This window comes from Glossina fuscipes, unplaced genomic scaffold, assembly GCF_014805625.2.
Source record: "Glossina fuscipes isolate IAEA_lab_2018 unplaced genomic scaffold, Yale_Gfus_2 43, whole genome shotgun sequence".
In the NCBI taxonomy this organism is placed as follows: Eukaryota; Metazoa; Arthropoda; class Insecta; order Diptera; family Glossinidae; genus Glossina; species Glossina fuscipes.
The window spans coordinates 665,581-691,699 of record NW_023998427.1 but is presented as its reverse complement, the minus strand read 5'-3'; the positions used below and the strand labels follow the sequence as shown (position 1 = coordinate 691,699).

The following is a 26,119-nucleotide window of genomic DNA, read 5'->3' as shown; positions in this document are numbered from 1 at the left end:
AAATTACATAAATTCATTACATTTTTCTCTGCATTTGAAATATTTCGAAAGAAACAATGGTATCTTAATTTTATTTTTAAACTATTTATTTATAAACCTAGTTTTTTTTGTGTTTTATTTTAAGTTTTAAGATCTTTAAAAAAATGCTTGAGATTGTTGCAGAGGTACAAGGTTCCCTTTTTTTTTTTTATATATCTTTTGTAATATGAACAAGGAGAAGGAAAGGGCAGGAGAGTGAGTTGATGAAGACTTTGGCAGAGAAAACGATAGCATGCAATAAAATTTATGTAGCGAAAAAGACGAGGCTGCCAGCAGAAATAGAAAATATAGCATGCAATGAAAGAGGATTTAATATGCGAGAAATAACTATGATATTTTTGATGTAATTTTTAATAGCTTTGTAATTTGAATAAAAATATCATGCGATATTTTTAAAATTTCACCATTTTATTTGAATTACTTAATAATTTAACGCAACGAAAAATTCAATTCAATGAATTTTAATCGATTCAAGTCGATCTTGCACGTAGAAAAGTAATATTCTCGAGCTGCGAAATAAAATGATTTATAAATTTCACATAAGCAAGATGCTAATAGTATCTTAACATGTATTTACCACATATTTTCCTTTATAATAATAATGATTAATTTTCTCTCCAACTGGAGCTTCGCAGTGCTTTGAAAGCAAAAGTTAGCTATGTTTGTTCCACATCCCTATGACATGCAGAGGTCAATTTAAATAAAAAGATAATGAAAAGATATTAATTTAAATTACTTTGTCAAAAATGATATCAAATAAAATACAAGATACGATTTATGATTCTTCTAACATCTGGCTCGGATGTCAAACTTAAAAAAAAGTTTCTTGCAAACTTAAAATATTACAGTATATTGCAGCGAAAACAGTGCTTATTCGCACAGACAATTACAATTATAAATTAATATGGATCTTTTAAAAGTATTGAAGGCAATAATCCGACTTGCATTGCCCTGTGTTTCAGTCAGTTAAAAAAGCTTAAAATACTTATTATTGTGCCGTAAAAGCATGTGCGTACATTGACTATATTGCTGTTGGTACCGCGGACTCTATTAAATGTAAATATTGTGGCTCATAAATATGCTCACAGCAGAGAAGAACAGAAACGATATTGAATTACCGGCAACTTTTCACATACCCTCATAACTCCTAGCGGGCGAGACATCCATATTTGGTTTAATTAATCAGTCAGAAGTTATAGAAAAGCTATTCAAGATGAACATGACATATCCGCAATCAAAAATGAAATAAAAAAGATGAAAGAACTAAATAAGTGCGGAAAGGTCGTCTTGGGACAACTATATGTATTTCTTGTTCTTTCTCTATGCAATCGCTTTTGCGTTTTTCGTATTTCGTTGTAAGTTATTTTAAGAAGAGAAAAAAAAAATCGAAAAAAATTATATAAAGAATGTGAGCATTTTAACAACCTTTTGTTTTTTATACGCTACACCACTTGTGATACAAGAGCATAATGTATGCGGATGTAAGCAACATCCAGAAGGACCTGAGATAGATCCACCTTTTATTATGTAAATCGATTCAAAATCACTTTCTCGATCGATCGAAACTTGTCTGTCCATCCTTTCTTCCTGTTGTCTGATGTTCAATCTATACATCTCAATTTTCCAGATATTTTAATAATATTCGAGACATCGACATTTTTTGCCGTAAGAATGAACGCTATGGAAAATGGTTCGTATCAATCAACGTCTTCGATCGATTCCCATATAATACCTTACTTCAAATAGTCGTTATATGACTAATTGCATTAAGCGAAGTGGTATAGTGTAGGGTTTGAAGGTGGACCGTGTCCCAGTATAGTGTTTTCGCTTGTTCATCTTAAGTTTTGCTTAAAAATTCTAATACAAAAAATTTTCTATTAATTGGGGTTTTTTTTTTTTTTTTTTTTTTTTTGTCTTAATTTAAGTAAGTATTAATCATTTATTTCACTTTTTATCGAATTTGTATATTTTTTGAAGTATAATTTCTTCTATTTTTTTTGCTTTGTTTTTTAAAAATTAATATGTTAATTTGTTTTCAATTACTTTTCTCGAGGTAGTTTTCTTTTGCTATTTCGATTTAACTAAGTTAGATTATTATTTTTTTTTTAATAAACCTGATTTAAATTGTCTCAGTACTCAGTAATAAATTTCATTCTCTACTTTAATGAAATATATAATTAATGTCAGAGATTATTTTTTTCATCTTTTTCTTTCCCTTTACCTCACATTTAACTTAGTAAAAATTTATAGAGGAATTAGGGCGAAAAAAAAGAATATTTATTGCACAATACTTTCTATTTTTTTTTTTTTTTTTGTTTTTTTCTTATCTTTTCTTTTTTTTTTTTTTTTTAATTTTAATTTTTGTATATCTAACACTCCATTTATTTTATTTCCTTTACTCGTTTAATTTCATATAAATAATGCAAAGCTTTCGCGCTTACTTCTTTTTCTTTTTTGTGTTTTGGTTTTTTTTGTTTTTTTATATTTCATTTTTGTTCGTGTTTTTCATTTGCTTGAGTTGAGTTTATTGCCTATCGACGTAAAAATGATATGCTTATGAGAATCTCATTGATATAAATATTAGTTTCGCTGTAATAATATGTAAATAAGAGTGTGTGCATGTGTGTGTGTGTGTGTATGTGTGTGTGTGTGTGTGTGTGTGTGCGTATGTGCTCTATGTGTGTTTTTAAAAGTAACAAGATTGTTTCCTTCTTTTTATTTTCTTCTTTTTTTCTAATTCTATTTCTCATATGAATGCTTAACAGACGAATGACCAATAGAATCAATAAAATTAATTGAAAAGGATTAAGTAGAAAAGTTACATTTCATATAAAAACATAGTACGTTAAGGTAAAGTGTGTATTAGAGGTTATTAGACACAATGCCGCTTAACTGTATTCGCAGCGATTTTTCACCAAGTTTTTCTTTTTTTTATATTAGCTATGTTTCCGCAATCGATACGAAACATTTGATAGGCAAACAAAAGGAAACGTATGGACGGACAATGCTTTACATATTGAGCACGTTAAACAATTTCAAATCTTCGGTTTTGCTAGATAAGAACCGGGACATTTAAGCAAACACAGGGTCATCGAATAGGAGCTTTTGTTTAAAACGTCATAGCTTCGATGTTTTCTACGGGATTCCCGTCAAAATTGACAGTTACATTCAGTATTGTCTAATAAAACACGACCAAAAAATACATAATTGCACAACGTGGAGAAATTGTGAAAATTTATTCAAAGAATAGTAAACGTATTCGATCTATGGCGGTATTTGTGATGTTAGCACTTCAGTCCGTCAAAAATTTAAGCTTACCGTGAATCAGAGAGCGAATAAGCCACTGCAGTGCAGCTATCGTGCAGAAATCTCCACAAATGACTTAATGAGCTGATCACCAGTGTGACGCGGTATAACACAACTGGTTTTTTTTTTTTTTTTTTTTGGAACTATATCAAGTCAGTGGTTTACCCCAATGATCCACAAACTCTCAATGACCTTAATTTCCAATTGGTAAAATAGTATTAGATTTATGGAAAAATACGCAGAGGCAATCATTCAGATAAAATCAATTGTAAATAAAAACGTTATCATAACATTTTAACCTTTACCGCTTTACTTTAATTTCAAATTGGAAAACAAAAATTGGCATTTGAACACTTTATACCTCTGATAAGTTCTGAATAAATTGAAAAATAATGATATTATCGTTTGTCATCTCATCGCATATCGCATGAGATAAAACGGCTTATTCACCTGCACCGATGATATGAGAGAAATGTTCTTCCAGGAAGTTGAAATGAAATTTGAAAATCAATACACAAATATATATATATATATATATATATATATATACATTATATCAAGCGCATATATATAGTGCGGTTAGCGATTTTTATAGCGATAGATGACGTCTTTTATTCGATAAAATAAATCCTATCAGTTAACTTATAATTTCATGGTTTTGAACACATAAGCCAGTGTTCTTACACCACAAGTGGTGTAGCGTATATTAAGTTAGTGCGGACGTATGTAAGATGCATTTTGTTATACCGATCGATTCAGAATTGTAATCAGAATTTATCTCTGCCCCTGTGCGTCCGTCTGTCCGTCTGATGGAAATTTTTATTTAAGCTACGGGTCGTAATTCTTGAGATATTTTGATGAAATTTTTTGCAATGATGTACTTGGGACCAAGAATGAACGCTGTTGAAAATGGTTTGGATTCGTACACTTTTTCGGGCACTCTCCATATAACGACATATTCGGAAAAGTCGCTATATGGAAAAAAATTACAATTTTCAAAATTTCTCTTTTAGACCGGTTGGCGAAATTTTCTACCCCGATTTTCCGCCTCTTATATAAGGAGAACTAAACTTTATACGACAAAAAAAGATATAATTTCCAATACACCATGGTGAACATTAATTACATCATAACAGTAACTGAACATAAAAAAATTAACTGTACGAAATTTGGAACATCTCGGCCTATCTTTTGGATTCTACCCTAACAAGAATTTTTACGTAAATTGATCTCTTTCAGAGTAGAAAAGTCTAATGTTTAATATGTGGTGATGAAAATTGACTAATAATAGTTAGTTTCACAGAAAAATGAACTCTACAAAATCTATATCATCTACGCGTATTTTTGGATCCTGCCCTATGTAAGGATTAAACTTGCTTGCGTGTTGCGCCCGCTTTCCCATAAATACGCACTTGAATAATATGCCTTTTTGTAGAAACAAGATATAATTATGTTAGACAATGTTGTGTAGGGTATTTAATGGTCGGCCTTCCCCGACTATAATTTTTTTTTTTTTTTTTTTTTTTTTTTTTTTTTTTTCGTTCATGCTGATTAAAGTAAAAAAGGACTGTGTAATAGGATGGTGTGACATGGTGAAACACTGAACTAGGACTAGATGAAAAGGGGAGTGAGATACAATCGTTTTCATATCATTTATTGAAAATGCGAAAAAAAAACCGGAACGTTACAATCGCAGGTATGGCATAATGTTTTTGAACATTTATGGAACATACTTTTGCTTTTCCTTTTGTGCGTATAAATAAATGTTTTATTGTTTGTTTTAATATAATTTACTTTCGGTTCTTTCATTGCCTTTTGTGTCACTTAAAAGCTTCCACATTTGATTTGATTACGATACGATCCGGCAATCTGCAAATATATATATATATATATAAAAAATATTAAGAAAGATATTATTAATTATTTGATTTGTATTTATTTTTATAATAATAATTTTTTTTTTTCTATTTTTGCATTTGTGTAGATATATAATTAACTTATAAACTTGATTGGCCGAGTATTTCGTACTATCGTTGCAAGAGTTTACGCAGTGCCGCCTATTACTTTCCACAAAATTAAGTGCTTGTAGTATCTTAATGCATTTTCGAGAGGACATATATTGCCTTAATTGTTCAAAGATGTGTTTAGAGAGAAAAAATAAAGGACATGTAATTGACAAGTTCGATTAAGGTCGAATTTATCCTATTTCTCTCTCGTTTAACAAAAGACAAACTTATAAAATATTTATACTCCGTATTATTATTGATTTTTAATAAGTTATTATTGTATCAAAAGGATTTGAATTTACCATAAAATTTTCATCAGAATGTTGTCATTTTTTTTTGGTTTTGTTTTTGTTTTTGTATGCTTAGCTCTGTGCTGACATCAAACATAAGATTTCCATCACATTAAATAAATGGTTTAGTATTCTTTCTTTACATAAAAAAGACGCGGACAGATTTTAATTACTTTATTTGGAAAGATTCAAACCAACCCCTCGTCAAGTTGAAACATTTTTGACATTGTTGTGAGCCAACAATTGACTTGATATTATCCTTAAAATAACATTTATCTCGCTGAGGTTATTGTATATTGAACGCAACACATACAGCACACAAGCACAAGTGTATATACACTTATCACTTAAGAATTAACAAATTCAAGATGAATTTTGTAATTCAAGTGAACCCATTTCTTGGTGATTTCAAGAACGTGTCCGACTAGTTATACTTAGAGCAGTACTTTAAGGTCTCACGGCAAATATCAAATCTTTGTTGTTTGTCGCAAATTAAAACGAAATAATCGGTCAAGATTGCTGTTACATACCCTGCAACATTTCGCTTAACAAAATTTTTCACTTATCGTCTTCATAAAATACCAAAAATGATATATTGTTGTCATATAAGGGCTTGATTTTTTTGTTAGCACCTTTACAGGGATAGGAGTTGCCAAACAGATTTGCGCAGATAATGCAAATTTAATAATATATATAAAGTCACCTTTTAAAGTCAAATTTTAATAATAATAAAAATTACGCTTTGTTGCTATAAAAAGGATTACCTTTTATAAGAGAGCTTATATAAGAAAGGGTTCAACTAAAAAAGGGCCCAGAACCAAACATTCATTTAATTAATAAAACGAAATGCAACTACTACAGCTTTTCCGTGCATTTTTGCCGACAAGTATTTAAGGACAAGTAAGAATGTGGCTTGAACACAAATTTACATGAACCGACATCAGACGGACAGTCGGACCAGACGGACACACAGTAGCAGAGATCAATTCGGATTATGATTCTGAATCGATCCGTATAATAAAAAGTGAATCTATCTTATCTCAAAATTTGCAACATGAGGATTAAACTCAAAAACATGCGGACAAGTGATTCGGACTCGTTTGCGTTGCAGTGGAACAGATTAATCTATCCATTTACCTCCTTTTGAGTGTTGCATATATCTTCGCAAGCACATTGTAACCGTACCAACGGTAGTGTAGGACATAGCTGCGTTCGTGTGATGATGAATACATACACATAGAGGATGTGAATTTGCGAAATATGAACTGTAAGCTAATTTTTGTTGTTGTACTTTCATTTATAATTCAGAATCATTTTCTCAATTGATCTACGCCTCGATGATGTCTGATGTCTATCCACGTAAGTTTGTGTTCACGCTACAAGTCGCCATGTTAAAGATATTATGATGAAATTTGATAGACTAGCGTACTTTGACCCAAGGACGAACGCTATTGAAAATGGTTTTGATCGATCCAATCTTTCGACCACGCCGCATATGACGTCCTATTCTAAAAAATCGTTATATGGGAAAAAATTGAAATTTTCAAAATTTCTCGACAAAAATGACCACATAAAATTTCAGCATTTCAGCATTTTGAATTGTTGTTGTTGTAACACCTTCGGACCTAGGCTAGGGGAATTTTTTTGAAAAAACGGAACTTCTATGTAGTAAAAAGATTCAATTTTCAATATCTCATTGTTCGTAATAGTAAATTGAGAAGGAAATCAACTTTACAAAATTTGGACCATGTGAGTCTATAATTTGGATATCGCCGCATTGAAGGATTCTCAGCGAATGTAAACGGCTTATATACCATAAAGACTACTTGTTAGTGTTTTGTGATGAATATTTAATCATGACATCAATTTGAAATAAAAATTAAGTGAATCAAATTTGCACCACATTGGTCCATTTTCTTTTGAATCTCACTACATATAAAATTACTCATAATTAGAAAAAGATTTCATTTTTTAATATATTATGATGAAAATTTCTCCACACGAACAAATTAACCAACAAAATTAACAGTAGGGAATGTGGGCTACATGAATCTATTTTTTAGAACCTAACGTTCATAAGGATTATCATAGGAGGGAAAATATAATTTTTTATTTTCTATAGCGTAAACTGAAAGATAGCACAATTTTTGGTCAGAAAATCAAGTTCACTAAATTCGGATTATGTCATATGGTGCTTGGGCCATCTGGCAATATCTGGGGCATTCATCTAATATTTATTCCTTTACATGGAAATAATAAGTAATTTTTGATGCCTTATTACTGAACCTAACGAATAATTGTACTGGACGAATTAGTGCTGGGTATTTAATTGTCGGACTTGTTCGACTAAAATATTCTTACTTGCTTGAAACAGTAATACCGAGAAAAGCTTGATAGAGGAACCAGAGAACAGCATGATATTTGTTATTGAGCCGATGCTCGCATCATGGCATAGTGTACACTTAAGCAATTGTCGAATATCACTTTTTTGCAATGGAACGATTCGCACCGAACCCGCGAATGAGAGATGCAAAGGTATGTGTGTAAATAATGATAACGAGTGAGGTTCTTTTGCTCACTTAAACGAGAATAGCAAAAGCAGTTTAAGCAGTTAGACGCATTAGGATAATTAGACGCATTAGGAGAATGTGTGATGAGTGTACTGCATTTTTCTTTCTATTTTAAGCTGCAATTCTCTCCTATATATATATATATATATATATAAAACTCATAAACGTTTTAATATAAATTCGTTGATATATATCTTTTAATATCGCGCTTAAAACGTATATATATATATATTTATTTTATAGTTGTTGACTATGATTTATGGCATACGTTCTTTCTAATATCGAACGCTATTAATAATTAGCACTGTATGAAATCATGCTTACAAGAAAAAAAAAAAAAAAACAAAAAAAAAAAAAAGGAAAAAAAACTACTACACATTCATACATATAATATATATTTACGTATTTATCTACATGATATGATGTATTATGTGTGCCGGGTAAACACAATCCTCAATTCAAAACTTATTGAAAAAAAAAAAAAACCAAAAAAAATACATCAACAACAGCAACAACGAATTCAAGACACGTTTGTTCCAATTTCGTTTTCTAACAACAAACAAAGCAACAAACTCAAATTTACTCGCATACATCTGCATGTATATCTCTAAGTAAATCCGAAAATTATAGTTAATTTCATAGACCACAAGCATATAGAGTTAAATTTTTTTTTTTTTTGTTTTTTTTTCACTTTAGCTCCCTTTTTATTATTTTTGTTTATTTCACATGAAAATTGTTAAGATGTCGTAATAGTAAGAAGCAGCAGCAGCAGCAGCAGCAGCAGCAACAATAACAACAACAACAACCACGAAATAAGCTGTGCTTGATTTTAGACAAAAAAAAAAAGAAAAGAAAAACCAATTCAAAGAAGTTTCTTTCGTACGGAGGAGCCAACTATAAAGATTATTGGAGTGACATACATATAAATGTGTGCATAGAAGAGTTATCAAAAAAACACAAAAAAACATAAAACAAAAAAAAAGAATAAAAGATAAAAAAATAAAAAAACACAACACAACAACAAACAACAACAACGGACGACTCGGTTAAATAGTTTTAACTTGAAAATAAATCTTATAATCCAATTAAAACGGTTCATTTACAAGTAAAGACACAACCAAACGTACAGCCGAACTAGATTATCTCCACACTGTTTACGAATGCTTGCGCGGTATAAGGTAACTAACGGTCTTTTAATACCATTTAAATGAAATGTTTTTCATAATGATGTTATACGAAGCAATCGAATGATAACTCATTCCCCAAGGTTAGCATAACGAAAGCATATAAGAAAAATTGAAATCCATTCAAAAGGCATAAAAAGCCGTACTGCATTTTCACTATCGTAAGAATTAAGCATGAGTTTGATGATCAAATGCATTATTGCAATACGTTTATAGGTCAAATATGATCCAAATGGGGCATATGGGGGGGGTATGGACTTTGTCGCGCGAATATTTCAAAATCCAAGGCCGAATCTTATCTATCTAAAGGGTACATACACATACATTTTGTATGAAAAAATTTATTATTTCCTCGTACTTCGTCGTCGTGAAGAATGTCAATCATCATATCATCATTATCGACTTGCAATCGTCATACATTGCGATCGGATACATTACGCAGTCTTTTGACTTTTAGTCAGAATTTTTAAATCAATGCCAGTTTTTCTCAATCGATACATTGAATAATTAAATAATTCGTACAAGTCAACGTCAAGCTAACGGAGAGGACTACACTACAATACAAATCTTATGCTTTTGAAAAATGCATGCAAAGAAATTCACCCTACCCATGCCTTGAGTATACGAGGTATGCTGCAATATATTATATATTTAACATTCAATGAGATGGAAATGGAGATGGAGATGGAGATGGAGATAAAGATATCAAGTAAAACTCATTTATTTCCATTCAGTCCATTTTTAGATATATTATGCATCATAGTGGGGCGAAAAGCAATCTCTTAACCATAGCCAATGATATTTGCTTGATAGGTTTCATCTAGAGAGCTACATTTATCGATTTTTTGAGTTTCGAGAATAGTTAGAAATCCGGCGCAATAATACGTGTAGAGGTTTCGTTGAAAAGTTCTTGACGAACGAATCCAATACGAGTAGATAGGTAGATGCATTCAGAACTTGTTCGCTTTGCGCAAACGTCCCATTACGTTCAAATACGATTACTTTTAACAAATTGGTTTGATGGGAAAACAAAAATTCATAATGCAGGGCATCGTAATATTGAGAAGATATAGAATTATTTTAGCATAATCCCAATGATTCTTATAAATAATTTTTTGTCACAGATTTTTTAAATGATTTTTCCAGTGTGCAGAAAGCAAAAGTAAAAGACCAGGCAAGACAAGGCAAGGCAAGGCAAGGCAAGGGTAATGAGTTTTCACCGAAAGGGATCGACGCCTTACTTGTAAAAGCAGAAAGAAAGAAATTAATGCAGCTTTACGCCTTCTATGCTTTTCTCATCTGACACCCAGCTATTCTCCATTGGTAGATAATTTCTGACCTCCAAAATTAAATTAAGAGCCATTACATGCCAAGTTGTAATGTTTTGCGAAGCACCGAACAGCAAATGCAACGTTCTATATAAACTTTAGAGCTCGGCGAACTTATCTAACCTGAGATAAATAGCCATTGCTTAAGTAACTGTAATGGATGCATTCTTAGACAATAAAGCGCAGTTTTCTGCTAATCTTTCATATCACTTGCGCACAGCGAGTAGAATGCAATGCAAATCTTTAATGTTAAATGCGTAGAAGGACGTGACTATGCATTACGACGTGTTATGTTAATTTTTTTTTTTTTTTTTTTTTTTTTATATGACAATATCTAAACAATTGCATGTATATTCCCTACATATATTATACAATTGCAAAAATCATACTTTAATATTATATATCATCCCTTCTATATTTTGTACTATTTCGAAAAAAATTTCACACGCTATCTGTATGGTTTGCTATAAAGATAGCTTAACAAAAGATTGAAGGCACCGGGTTAATATCTCATAGAGGTGCTTATAACGCAATAGTATGTAATCGTATCGATTTTGATAAGTCGCATTATATCCATATGTATGCGTGTATCTAAGCGCGTTACATGAAAAAAAAACTTTGGGTTCATCTCTCTTCTTCTGATCGAGTAATACGTTTAGCTCATAGAGCGTTGTTGTGGTTGGTGTTATCGTAGATCTCCTAGCGATCATAGATGTGTACAAATGTAAAAATGAACTCTATAAGGGTATAATTTACTTTACTCCGCCATTAACAACAAAAAAAATATCATATAATACAAAATTAACTCTGGTGGTTATCTATTTAGTTTATCTCAAGTCTTTTATACAAGTATGCATCTCTATGGATGTATATGAATAAATAGATTTCGTATTCTATAAAATCGATAGGTAAGAAGAAAAACGCATTTATATATATATGTATATAAAGTATTTACTGGCATATGCACATATGCACACAATGGTATTAAATCACTAAGCCCGTCTTTTGGATAATTAACTCTTTTGTATATATATATATATATGTATGTGTATATATATAGAGAGAGAGAGAGAGAGAGAGATTAGAACATCTCATTTAAATTCGATATGAAAAGCGAAACAAAAAACCCCCATCACTTTTAATTTTGAATTGAATTTTTCATAATTAATGAGAAATTAAAAAAAAAAAAGAATTAAATTTATCATCGGATTGGGAACGCCGAAGAGGTCAAGATATATATAGCACGTATTAGCGTTTTGTATGCGTTATAACTTTACTTTCAATTTTCAGCAAAGATTTCAAAAATGTAAAGGATAAGAAGAAAGAGAAAAAACAACAACAACAACAATATAAAAAAAAAAAGTTAAGAGAATAACAATATTTATAAAATGTTGCGCTGACATGCTCATCTGCATAAACTTCATTATTCAAAACGTAATGCAAATTATTGATAATAAAAAGCAACTTCGCACTGAAAAATTGATTTTGAAAATGTTTACGTTTTTGTAAAATGGGAGAAAAATACTAAAAAAGAAGAAAGGAAGAAAATGAAGTCAGAAACAAATTTGTTATACATGAATCATGTATGCCTCACTTTGTGTTAAGTTAACAATTTTAAAAGTGTATATAAATATATATATATATATATATATATATATATATACGAGCATATAGGCCTGTGCATGTGTATGCGAACAGTAAAACGAACTAAACTAACAAGGATTTGTGTTTTATCTAAGAATATTACATTACGAACATCTCGCGTGTGTACGTACGTATATGCGTGCTTGCCTGCGTGCGTGCGTGCGTGCATGCATGCATGCATGTATATGTGTTTCGTTAATGAGTTCAACAATATATATATATATATATATATATATATATATCTTCATAGATAGCTATGTATATACACAGCCTCACACGGATATATCGTATGCTCTTCCATACGAGTTCTTCTGTTATTTTATTATATTTACAAAATTTATATAATTGTATGGTGCTGTTGTCGTTGTTATTTTCGTAGATTTTTTGAAAGAAAATAAAAATTTATAAAAAAAAAAAAGCAAAAAAAAAAAAACAAAAAAAAACAAAGAAATATTTTTAAAGATCATTTAAGAATGTGTTGTTGGCTTTGTTTTGTTTTCATTTATTTTTCTTCTTCTTGTTTTCTTGTATGTTTGGAAGATTTGAGAGAAGCTGTTGTTTGCGCTAAAGGAAACATAAATCCACACACACACACACACACACACACACACACACACGCATATACCAAATTATTATAAAACACAATTAAACAGATTTTTACCTGGATCTTTTCACAATAACAACAAAAGAAAGGAACAGTGTAACCAGAAGAAGAAAATTTGAAATTGAAAAAAGGAAAAAAAAACAATAAAGAGTTTCTATAAAACGATTCTCTCTACCGCATTTGTGTTTTGACGATACACCTAAAAGCATAACATTTTCATAGAGTGGAAAAAAATGTAACCGAATTTTCGCGTTTATGCTTTTTTGCCGTAAGAAGGACTACTTACGCATTTGTAATCAGAAGTTCACAATAAATGATTTAAAACTGAAAAATGGGCTTTCAGTCGCATCAAATTTATCGGGTTACATACAATTTCACATTACTTTAGAAAAAAGCATATATGTTGATAGGGTGCTATGATCATTTTTATGTAACTTTATTAACATACACTTACGCATAATGGAATAGAGTCGAGTCGAGTGATTATTTTTATACCCAACATAATTGTTTTTTTATTGAGACATTCTATCACAGTTGTATAAAGAAATTCCTCATTTCCTTCTACCACTCATATGCGTGTCCTTGAACACATGCATAGAAAATATCGCAAACGAAGTGAAAACTAAAGTTTACATAGACCCCTTAGAAGAAAGATCCACCGAAATCTCTAACATTTCTCTAAGCATTTCAACTATGAATTCAATGGATAAAGAAAAAGTGCATTTGTTGCCACATATCGTGTTTTTATTTCCGAGAAGACATCCTTACAAAAACCTAAAAGCATACGCTTCAGAAAGGGCACACTGGTCATTAGTTTGTTGAACTGTTGAATCTTTGAAGATTTCTATCCTTCAGATACATTTCGATCTACACAGATCAGTCTCTATGCGTCAGTCGATTAAGTCAAAACATTAATTTCACTAAATGTTTAGTAGAATTTGAAAAAGGTTTTGGGTTTATTTCAATTGGCGCATTTTGTACATTTTCAATGAGTTAAAGTCTCAGAGGTGTTTTTTAGCCATCTGTCTTTCCCCCACTTCTAATTATGGTCATGCCAGCTGACATAAGGATATATGTTTTTGGTTTAGGCATTCAAAAGTGCTACAAAGTGTTAAATCCCTGGAAAAGTTAATAAGAAAACTGAAATTTCATTATCCCTCTCAATAACTGGGTACCACGGCTATAGGTACCCATTTATTGCGAAATTTAATTTTCAAGATCCACTGCGGTGAAATGAATCGGTTTCTTGATTTTTTCAATTTTAATGAATTTTATTTTTTATAATTAATAAAAGTTGCGAAAGTGTTCATTTGCTGATCTACTGTAAGCAGATCAGATTGTTTGCAATATTTGAGCTCTGGATATCAACTAGGATTCTGTATGTATATATCCAAAATTTTGTCTTCGACATCGATATAACTTTAAAAATTTTACGAGGCAATCGAAAAATCAAATCAAATCAAAATACTAATATCTCGCAAGATTCCCGATGTTCTCATGGCTGGATGCCAGGATAGTTTCTGCCATATAAATAAGATAACTAAATATTGAGAGCTATGAAAGCGTACATCGTTATCCGTAAATTCGTAATTTTATCAAATAAATTTGTTTGAAATTTGTTAAATTGTCTGTCCTTTGTTTTTATTCCATATATACTTGCCGGGGAAGCGTTATGTTATTTCTTGTTTATTTGCGTCATACTGCTGTGCGTTTATAATGTAGTAAGTAAGCAGGCCATCATATACATTTATATTTATATTTATATATATATATATATATATATATATATGTATATGTATGTCCCTTATTCACGTTCATACAAATTATGTACAGAAATGCACGATACATATACATATTCATATACATACCAAAAATATTGTCGAAATTTTAGAAAAACATTATAAAGATCGGCACCAACAACACAACAACCCCAGAGTAAGAACCAACAATCAAAAACCAGTTTCTTGTTCCTTTGTACAGAAAATGAAAAAAAAAGGAGAAATAATATAGAACACAACAGCAGGAAAGAAATCGAAAGAAGAAATTTTCGTAAAGGCATCAGTTAAGTGAATATATGTGTCCATGTAGTTGAGTGTGTATTATATAAAGTGCTATTGAGTATGCGCAACAACTGTCTTTTTACTGTCTTACTAATACCTTACGGCCTTTAAGCAACACATAATTTTTTTCGCCTTTCGTTTATATGTTCTTCCGTAGCTTTGCTTGCCTGCCTATCTGATTTATATGTGTTAGGAATATGTATATATATATATATATGTATATATATGATAACAGCATATATATGCATATATCTGGCACAGTTTAATCAAATTTCAAATAAAATATTAAAATATATGAATTAGTTATAAAAAGACTTCTTCTTCTTCTTCGTCTTTTACTTGCTTCTTAAAATATATATAATATATATATATATATATATATATACTTCTTTAGGCAACGACTAATATTTTTTTAAAGCAAACTTAACTCTAATTAAGAAGCAAATGTTTAAACATATTTCTTTTTTCTTTCAATCAAGCCTATTATCTATCTAATAATTAATATTAATATCTTTTTAGTTTCGTTTATTTGAATACGTGACAAAAAAATTAAAATTTAATTAACGTATTCTATGAGAAAATTTGTAATAAATTTCATTTGGTATTGATCTAAAGCCAGCTCAAGTTCAGCGCTCCGCTCAGCGTAATCCGTAAGCCGAAATGCTTTCTTCTTAATAATAGCTCTGATAAAGTCAAGCTCCTTCATTAGTAACTGCAATAATTTTTATTATAATATTTTTATGTTTTCACATTTTATCGAAGTTCGAAGAACGCATTATATTGGAAAAAGTTGGGAGTGTGAAAAAATCTCAATCGAAAACATTTTTTCTTTGTCTTTTGCTTTATATCAAATAATATTCAATTTATTATATATATATATAAATTTTTTTTTTTTTGTTATATACAAAAAGAATGTTTTAGTTAAGGAGTTAATAGAAAGAATTCTTTCTATTTAGGTTTTACTTTCTTTAAAAGCCATGCACATGCACAAAGTGATTTATCAAATTCATGTTCAAAATTTTTATATATGTTTGCAACGGAACAGTTGTTTTGGCCGTTTTGTAAAGATCTCGTCAATGCTACTCTTGGCAGAATCTTAAATTATATACGAATGAATTAAGCATTAAAAACGAATTATGATTATATAAAAAAAAAAAAAAAAAAAAAAAAAAAAAAAAAATACCTGAGTAAGATGATAAACGATTTATTAAAATTTGGTATCATTCTCTTTTCTTTTTGCTATGATTATTTCGAGGTATTTAGCGGTTCTTTTAACTTTACTGTATTATTTTTCTTTACTTATGTCAATCCATATTGCTCAATGTTGGCTCAATTAGTACAAGGACAAGGTTAACAGTTATTATTGTTATCCTCTGTTAATTTACAGCAGCCTATTACTGTCATTTAACATAGCAAAAGTATTCATAATGAAAAAAAAGAAGAGAAAAGTATCACTCATATTATATATAGGGAATCGTTCAAAAAATCAAATATATATATATATATATATATAAGATTTCGTATATAGCTTTTCTCTCTTTACGTTCAATATGCATTGTATGTTGTATGTCATTTAAAACAAAATACAATAATAATATCTTAAGACTAAAATCTCTCCATTTACGAGCTGCATTTCATATTTAATTATCTCTTGCTCTTATCGTCAACTCTTCTTTATCATTGTTTTTCATTAGTATTTGAAAATTTTTGTTCAATTATTTGGTATTCGCTCTTTACGATATTCGTAGGGTATTCATTTAAGTCTTGAGGGAGTTGAATATGTTGTTGATGCTGTAGATTTTCTTTCAGATCATCACTGCTCGTTACAGCCATAGCAGTTTGATCTTCTTGTTGCTGCAATTTCACATATTGTTCTACTGATATATATTCATCTTTTCCATTCCCATAATCGCTATTTATTGTAAAATGATCGTCATTACTACGATCAACTCCTAGAACATTATTCCGTTCTAATGGCTGCTTATGGAAAGTATTCTCACTTTGTGCTGGCAATATTAACAACGGCTGTTGTTCCGCTTCGGCATTATTATTCATCTTCGTTTTGATTTCGTCTTTATTCTTGTTGCGTGCTACTTTCGATGATCTGTTCGATGTCGTACGTAGCTTGTTATGTGTATTGATATGTTTACGTAGATGGTCTTGCCGACAGAATCTTTTACCGCAGTTATCACATTTGTATTGCTTTTTGCCATGTATAGCTTCTATATGGCGGCGCAGATCTGTCTTATGATGAAATTGCTTAGGGCAAAGTTGACATTTATGTGGCTTATCACCCAATTCATGGCGCGGCAAATGTGCTCTGTAGGGCTCCTCAGATTGGTAACGCTTGCCACATTTGATGCACCGGAAAGGATACACGCCGTGATGGAACGACTTATTATGCTGCGTGAGGTAACAAATTTTAGCAAAATCCTTTTCGCAGCTCAAACATTTAATGCGTCCATCAGGCAGCACAAGATAGCTGAAAGTCATATTTTGTTGATTAGAGGCGCTTTTCCCATTTCGCTTACGTTTGTTGCTTCGACCTGACGTTTTTATCGCAGTTTTTGACGGTTGCGGTGATTTTTTCGCAGGTTTCGTCGAATCATTGATGATTTTCTCATGCTTTACATCATCAAATTTTACATCAGTTTTACTTTCTTCCATTACTTGGGTTGTGGAGGTCGTAGGAGGCGAAGACGGCAAAGGTGGTAAGTCTGCGGACATGTTATTTTGTTCTGCGGCATAGTATTCGTCGCCTGGTGGTAAATCACCCTCTTGAGGCGAACCGTGCGCTACATACGAATTATTTGATGATTGTGTATACAATGTTGTCGCCCCTCTCGAAGATAACACTTGTAATAATTGACCCTGTTGTTGAGAAGCCAGGTAATTGCTATAAGCTACACTATCGAAAGATAGTATTTCATTATTGGCTGGCAGCTGACTATTGGTACCAATAATAGCGTGCGGATAGGTCACTGTGTGATCCAGCAGGGGGAGTTGACCCGAGGCCGCTTGTTGAAGGTGTTGAAATGAAGGTATGATGCTGTTGTTGCTGCTGGGCTTGATGCCCAATGGCAGCATGGGTGGCAGCAGTGGCGTATTGGTATGATTGGTGAGTGTTTCCAAGTGTTGGGCCTCCATAGGCAATAGATGCATGTTGTGTTGGCTGGACAGCATATTGCGGGTATTGCTGGTGGTGGGAATGGTAGTAGCCGGCTGCAGCTGCAACATATTGTTGGGCTGCATGTTGGTAACCAAAGGCATTATGCTGTAAGACTGTGTTTCCATTATATTGCGCTGCTGCGGCGACGTGATTGGAGTGGGTGTATAGATGTGGTCCGCCATGTGTTGCTCCTGCGCTTCCGGGTATTGTTGATGGGAGATAATAAGCTGCGTATGAATTTGCATGTTGCTGCTGTTGGGCATGGTATTGTGATAATACTGCTCGGTGATCATGTCCTGTAACGCTGTACGATTTTGGTTGTCTTCCCGGATTAATGGCAGATGAGTTTGTGCTTGGTATTCCAGTGGTGCTAGAACTTGATGTTGATGGTGAGGTATTGCATTGAGATCTAACACCACCGTGGCTTGTTCTTCCTGTTTTATCTGCTGGTTCTTCAACTCTGCATTGACTCGCAGTGAAGGAGTCTCGTGCTGTAGTGCTTTCTGTAAATGAGAATCCTGTGATTTCACTTTGTGATCCTCCATCGCCGCCTCCATTTGGGTAGGCTCGCTTTTTATCAGAGTGTTTGTTGTGGTGTTTAGCAGGCCCCTCGAGGGCGGCGTTGATATGGTTAGGACGGAGAGGCCTGCTAACGCGTTTGGGTGACCGTTTATAGCGGTTTGATGTTCTTCTTGTTGACGAAAGTGGGAATTTGGCAGTGAGTCGCTTGTTTGGTTGATTGAATAAGTCGTTGCCGATCGAATTTGTGGTGCGAATTGTTGATAAGTTCGCGACATGCAATTATCAGATTGCTGCTGTTGCATGCTTGTTGGCGAAGAAGTTGTACCATAGACAGAAACTATGGCCGGTTCTTGTTTTGTAATCTGGTTATCACCTTCATTACCGTTACGTGGCTTAGGGGGCTGTATCGGTGTAGAAACGGATTGTTTTCGTTGGGTCGCTGTTGCAACATTCCTGCGACCAACTTTCACGCTGGTCTCGCGACTTGCTTGATAATTAGCAGTTACAGGCAATGTAGCTGGATCTGGTTGACTGCTGGATTTTACAGCATTTCTGTGTAAGATGGTGTTGTAGTGCCGTTTTAAATGGCCAGAACTAGTAAAGCTTTTATCACAACAGGGACAATAATAATTTTTTTGACGACGAGTTTCATTCGATTTCCAATTAGAAGCTTTTCCCTCCAAGTTACTCGATGGAAATGCTAAATTAGAGCTGGGTGATTCAAAGTCTCTAGGCATTGCCATTGGCATTGATTGATCTTGAAAAGTCTGTTCAATGGTGTTTGGCGGAAGTTCTGCCGGACTTGCTGGTAAAAGAGAAGATACCATTTGCGGCGAGTTTGCTACGTTGCCACTATCGACGTTATTTATTAGAGAATATTCCGATTTAGTTTCAACTCCACCGTATGATGGTTGCTGAGGTGAATGATAGTATGACGCCTGAGTAGTTCGTATTGAAGCTTGAGATTGCATTAGAGATGGAAAATTTTCAGATGCTTGTTGGTGCCAAGACTCGTTTTGTACAACCTGCAAATGTTCACCACAAGTTTCTGGAGTAGGCTTAGATGAGCCCAATAATTCTTGCGAGTCGAGGTCTAAAATTTCACCAGATTCCCCAGCTGATAGCATTTTTGTTGGCGTATTCACATCTATATTAGGTGATGATTGTTGCTTTTGGTCTTCCTTTATGTAAGGAGAACTGGCATAACCACTACTCGCATAAGGCGAAGGAATATGTGTACTTACGCTAAGGTCATGGTGTTCCGAGCCCTTGCATTGGAACCCCAAACCAGACGCCGGAGAATTTGGATTACCACCACTTCCGACGGTATTCACATTATCGCTTATAGACATTAGTGCATAATTACCGGAAGAATTACTGGAACTATTGATAAGAGGACTTACGGAGGTAACTGTTACCGGCTGGCTAGAATCTAAATTGTTAGTGTTGAAATTGTTGTTATTCGAAGAAATCGGCTTTCGCACGTCTAAACTTGAGGCCTCTTGATAAGAATGAAAATGTCCTGTGTTTTCTTTACTATAAATATTATTTGCATATACTTGACTAGGTGGAGAATTCTCGTAAGCATTCACTTGTTGCTTTTGTTCTGCTTCAGGTAATTGCTTCGATATATGAGATTGCTGCTGCTGTTCGTGTTGATAAAGTTGCTCATAGCTGTTAGTTAGATATGAAGTATAATTGTAATGCTGTTGTTGTTGTTGTTGTTCATTACTTTCAACGGATTGCATTAAATTCGATTGGGTACTGGAAGGCGGCTGATAGAGTTCATTGCCAGAATAGCTTTGAGAAAATCGTACTTTAGCTGTGGAAGCGTCAGTTGTAGCATACATAGGCGACGTCACATAAAGAAGTTGGGAATGCGTTTGTTGTTGTTGCTCCTGCTGCTGATTGTGAGCCGATTTAGTAGTTTTTGTTACTTGCGATGCACCGGACTGACAATCAATTGCGATTGTGTTCTGGTTTGAAGTAATCATGTTATTAGACGAATTGATATTGTCGACGGTGCCACTATCATTAACAAAATTAGATCTATTGCGCTCTGAGGCAGATGTATCACCGACTGCGCTTAATTCGCTAAGCAAAGGGGGCATATTATTACTTAAAGTCGACATGGCAACTGCCAATTCACCCTAACTGCGTGCTGACTCTAATGATTATGGTATTAATGATTACTGTTTTCTGCAGTTCGTTGTTTTATTCAATTTTTATAGCAATTATTTACTCGCACAGTAAATTTACAATCTATAAATATTTGTAGCCATTTTTCATTTCAAGCGAACAGCGACAAATTACGACGCCCAGGGAATTCAAGAATACACGGCTACGCACTGAACGGTGCTTAAGCACTTATTTTCAACTGACATCAAAGCAAATAAAATGAAGTTTTCACTGCCCAAAAAAATTTTAAAGGATAACTGCACCTTGGGTGAATACCTATGCATGTATTAGCATTGTTAGCACTGTTAGCAATGGTGGTAGTAGTAGTAGTAATAGTAGTAGTAGTAGTAGTAGTAGTAGTAGTAGTAGTAGTAGTGGTGGTGAGTTTTTCTATAGCATAAATTCCGTTACACAATGAGTACAAAACTATGATGATCGAAACACTCTCTATTTTACTCATTATTATTTATTCATGCTACGACGTCATGCGTTATCGGTTAAATGTTAATTAACATTATTTTAAAGAACATTTGTATTTGTTTTGTTAACTATTATTATTATTATTTCTTAGTTTCCGCTTTGCTCGTTTTACAATTTCTCAATACAGAACTCTTACTATTTATTATTTCATATGCCATTATTTAAATTTTGTTGTTGTTCGTTTTGTATGTAAAATCCAATCTCAATATAATTAAAAGAAAAATTAAAATGAGAAAAAAACGCGCCAGAACTTACGACATTGTCCGCTCTCGAACACACTCAGCACACGTCTGAAAATGTCGGGTCCTGTTTAGTCCCACTAGAAGCGAAATGTGAATCTTATGACTAAATATTAAGTTACTTTGCCTTGAATCTGGCTCTCTTTCGAAAAGAATAAACAAAAATAAATGGAAATAAAAGTGCAATTTCTTTTTACTCTTTCCACCTCTCTCTCTCTCTCTCTCTCTCTCTTCTTCACTCTCTCTTTTCTCTTAGGCTATATTTGCGTTCAATCATTTACGGTAGAAACGCGATAAAACGAAGAAACAAAACCATGAAGTAGAGTTGTTTACGCACTAATACTCATATACCGCATGCTTGTTATGCATGTGTATGTTGTTAAATGCACAAAATATAAATAATGCCGGCAAATGAACAGTTGAGGACAAAACTATTATATATACATATATATATACATACATATATACATACATATATATATATGTATATATGCATATATATAAATGTATATTTATATATGCAAAGATCTTTAGCGCAAATGAATGCATTTATTTATGTTTTCTTTGACCAATCAATAAATTTTAATTGCATATATATACGTGTAACTAACTGATAACGTAACCGTAACAGTCGGCTAATAATGAAAAACAAAAAAAAAAAATTATCAAATAATGAAGTATGAAGTATGTAGCGATCTTCACATTTATCATCAAAGATCCGGACATGTTTGGTGCTCCATCTGCGATGCTGCCATGTTTGGCCACTTGTATACCCCACTAATGGAATATCTGCGAAGAGCTATCGAGATCAATTCAGTTTTCGCTCTGAGGAGCGTATAATTTGTTTTCGCATCTACTGCTAGAATCGGTATTAGTTACGAAAGAGAATGTCGTCAAAAACGCCACAGGATAATGTTACTCCTCTAAAGCTTAATGATGAGGAGAAACGAAATACAGGGACAAAAATTATTTAATTCATTTATTTACTGATTTATTTGAACAGACTTAAGACAAGAGGGGTAAGATAATATCACTCACATATATATATATATATATATATATATATATATATATACACACGCACATACATACAAACACACACAAACACCTTCTTTGTTACTAACACGTCAAGCTTTAGTTTTATGATCGAGCCGATAAATTGAAGGAACCGGCCCGCAATAACTAGCATAATAAAGCAGTTGCAATAGATTTTTTTTTTTGTTCTGCATTTCTCAACTTCTTCATATAATTCACAAATTTGTTTATTAACTTTTAATTAACGAAAGACTTGTCCAAAGGCGACTGGAGCTTACGAATCTACGTGAGAAAAGCAAAGGATCTTAAGTTTCTTTTAATCTTTAATATAACGGACGGAGAGGGTGGTTTGTCAATTTCTTGCTTGCACTCGTTATTATATATCTAATAACTGGCTGAGATATGCATTTTAATTCAGCGACTCATTTATTCATTTTCAATATCCGACTTCTTTGTCCGCCAAGCGGGAAACAATTCTCCTAAGCGGTAGTGAAAAGTGATAAAAACTGAAGAAATCGGTTAAGTTTCGGGATATTATTGTAAACTATGCTAGATATCGGTTTAGTATATTGGCAGTGATATTTTTGAAAGCTTTTGTTGGCTTATTGAAATAATCTTCTCTTATTAAAGAAAACAAAGTAAACAAAAAAACAGGCTTTGTACACATGCTTGTCGCATGCAAAAGCATACATGTGTATACATATACGTATAGAATGTTTGCGTATTTACATATGCAAATATTATATGCATTTCTACTACGAAAGGAGAAAGAAAGAAAGAGAAAGAGAGGGAAAGCAGGAGAGAGTTAAGTATAAAGCAATACGAAGCTAAGTAAAAATCCAAGTAAGCTAATAAAAACGAGGTTTCAGCAGAAGAGACGAAAAATACGAACAACAGCCGACCCTTCGGTTTACATTCAATGTCAAAATGTTTTCTTCTTTTTTTTTTTTACCTAAATACGATTTCTGTACATTCGCAAGGTAGTAAAGTAAGAATACCAACAACATTTCAGATTTTTCGAGTTTATACTGCACGTAGTTTTAAAAATTATAATTATTGTCTTTAAATGACCTTTTAGTTTCACTGAATATTGTAAATATTTAATCCTCGCTCATAAAATTTTTCATTAATTTTTGGAAATTTTTCTTCTTAAGATATTTTTCTTTGAAATTATTTTATGATTTTATTTGCTTAAATTGCATACAGAGTATGGATATTTTGCATTGAGCTGAACGTAATTTTTTTTTGTTTTTTTTTTTTTGAATAATAAAACTAATCCATAAACGGATGTGATTTAGATATAGATTTCTGTCTCGCAAGATGCAAGTTCTTAGATTTTATTAAAAGAATTTCGTCTTAACTATTACTAAGGCTCCTGCAGACAATCATAAATATGAAATTCAAGTCAAGAGAGAAATGGAAGAAAAAGATCATGTAAGGCGCATTACTTCTATTCAATTGATTGATTCGAAATTAACTTCCAGGACAATGAGAATATTTTTGTCCATTCATTCGCCCCATTGATGGGGTTCACAAAAAAGTCTTCAAGGCGTTTTAAAACAACTCTTCACATAGGTTCACGGCAAAGTACGTCAGTTAGTTTATGTGATTTTCAGTGTTTCGACTATAACATATAGTGAAGCTCTTTAAAGCGTACAAGTCACCCATTGATCTAAAGGTCTGAGTTAAATCAAAAAAATCCCTAGATTACCTTTGTTTTATTTAAATTGGTCAGATAAAGAGTAGATATTATCACAAGATATATTTAAAAGGCAGAAATCGCATTGAAATGTTATGACTAAACTCAAGATGTTTTTGTAGCACCTCATAAACTCTATTCGAAATAGGTCTGACATTTATTCATATTGAGTACATGTTTACAAGCAACATACAAAAATGGCTTCAAAAGACCTTCAACCGAGAAAAGGTATAACATTTACGGATTTGGCACACACATCCCCATTTTTTTCATTTGATTGGTCATTTATAAATAAAAAATATAAAACAAGTAAGAAAGGCCGAATTTCGCATACCCACCGCTATGCTTTTCGCATTCTATTCTTCAAGCTCTTTTATTTGATACCCATATTGCTGGTATTCTATCATATTCTTTTTTAGAATTAACCCACTCTTAGACTGATAATATATCTTCATTTATGTAATGTACAAATTAATTTTAAACATTCTGTCTTGTTTGCGTTATAATAAATAAATAACCATGAAACCTCAAAAAAGTGAAAAAAAAAAAAATTTAATCACTTGTAACTTTGTGTGGGTATGTCCGATCTGTTCCATTTTTTCACGTAGCGAATAGATGTGAAAAATTTCAGCCTTCTAATTTTAATAGCTTTCGCATAACTCCACCAAACGGAAGTGTGTTCAATTTATGCTCCACTACGGGCTTCTGCTCTGACCAATTTGGTTAATGTTCAATAACAACCTGCGGGCAAAAACTACCAACGATTCCGTCACATTTAAAATCGATAACTTCATTTTTGTGACCAGGAGACTGCGAACAACAAACACTACATAAGACGGACAGATATGGCTAAACCAATTCAGAATTTCACGCTAATCAAAAATCTGTACACTTTAAGCGGTCTCTGAAGCTTCCCTTTGGGTATTACATACATACATGAAAAAAAAAACCCAATGAGTATACCCCTATCGTTCACTGGTGGGTGCGAAAGTCCGCGTACATGTTAACTTTTCTTATCATATTTATGATAACAGTATGTAAGGGAGATATATTTGGAAAAAGGAATAAAATCAACAATTATAATTCGTATCTTGACCAAAGGATGGGCGAAGAAGTACTACTCCGCAGAAAAAAACCAAAGAAATAGTTGCTTGAAATAGTGGCTTGAAAGTTAAAAACGAATAAAAAAAACTAAACTAAACTATATACAAAATCGGGGAAGATATCGCCTTACATGTTACATGATTAACTTAATTGAATGCCTTGTGATAAGGTGATCATAACTCAATTTTGCAGAATTCAATTTTTTATATGACAGACTATTGGTACTTGAAAGATGTTGGTGCCTTTGTCAGTAATACCGATTCTTGTAGAAATTTTGAAGATAGAATTTCAAATCTTGATTGTCAAAATTTTAGTTATGTAGCTAGCTTTTGCCAAACGAGAGATTTTCGACAATTCGTCACGAATAGTGAATGTAGTATTCGTCTAATACAATTTTTCAGGTATCATTGTCCGAGAATATTAAAAATTATACCTTGTTGCCATCCCATGCTCACTCTCACTTTTGACATCCGAACAAAGACCTATATAGTTGAAATTAGGCTGCCAAGTACCCATTTTCATCAAAACATAAAAAAAAATTAAACTTTTTTCTATTACTGGCAGGTAGTCTAAAATACTATATAGGCTCGATCAGCTATATGCCAAAATACGAGTAATGTTAAACCTAATCCGGAAAATATTAAAAAGTAGAAAATATTTTT

At 32.5% G+C, this 26,119-nt stretch overlaps 2 protein-coding genes across 2 annotated transcripts in view; both read right to left on the bottom strand.

The window, feature by feature from the left end:
* Positions 1-4,894: 4,894 nt before the first annotated feature.
* Positions 4,895-26,119, bottom strand: part of LOC119637074 — a 28,739-nt gene continuing 7,514 nt past the window's right edge. The window contains exon 2 of the mRNA XM_038032894.1: positions 4,895-5,214. Coding sequence (XP_037888822.1) covers positions 5,195-5,214 — 20 coding nt within the window. The 3' untranslated portion in view covers positions 4,895-5,194. The remainder of the gene's footprint in view (positions 5,215-26,119) is intronic.
* LOC119637073 (zinc finger E-box-binding homeobox 1-like) lies at positions 16,215-21,678 on the bottom strand. The gene is made up of 2 exons (XM_038032893.1): positions 21,312-21,678; positions 16,215-21,176 (listed from the first exon to the last, which is right to left on the bottom strand). The coding sequence occupies exon 2, from the start codon at positions 20,852-20,854 to the stop codon at positions 16,709-16,711; it is 4,146 nt and encodes a 1,381-aa protein (XP_037888821.1). The 5' UTR covers positions 20,855-21,176; positions 21,312-21,678; the 3' UTR covers positions 16,215-16,708.

What these genes read in the sequence shown, in the direction of transcription:
- LOC119637073 (XM_038032893.1), bottom strand. Translation starts at nt 20,854, where the DNA reads ATGTCGACTTTAAGTAATAATATGCCCCCTTTGCTTAGCGAATTAAGC.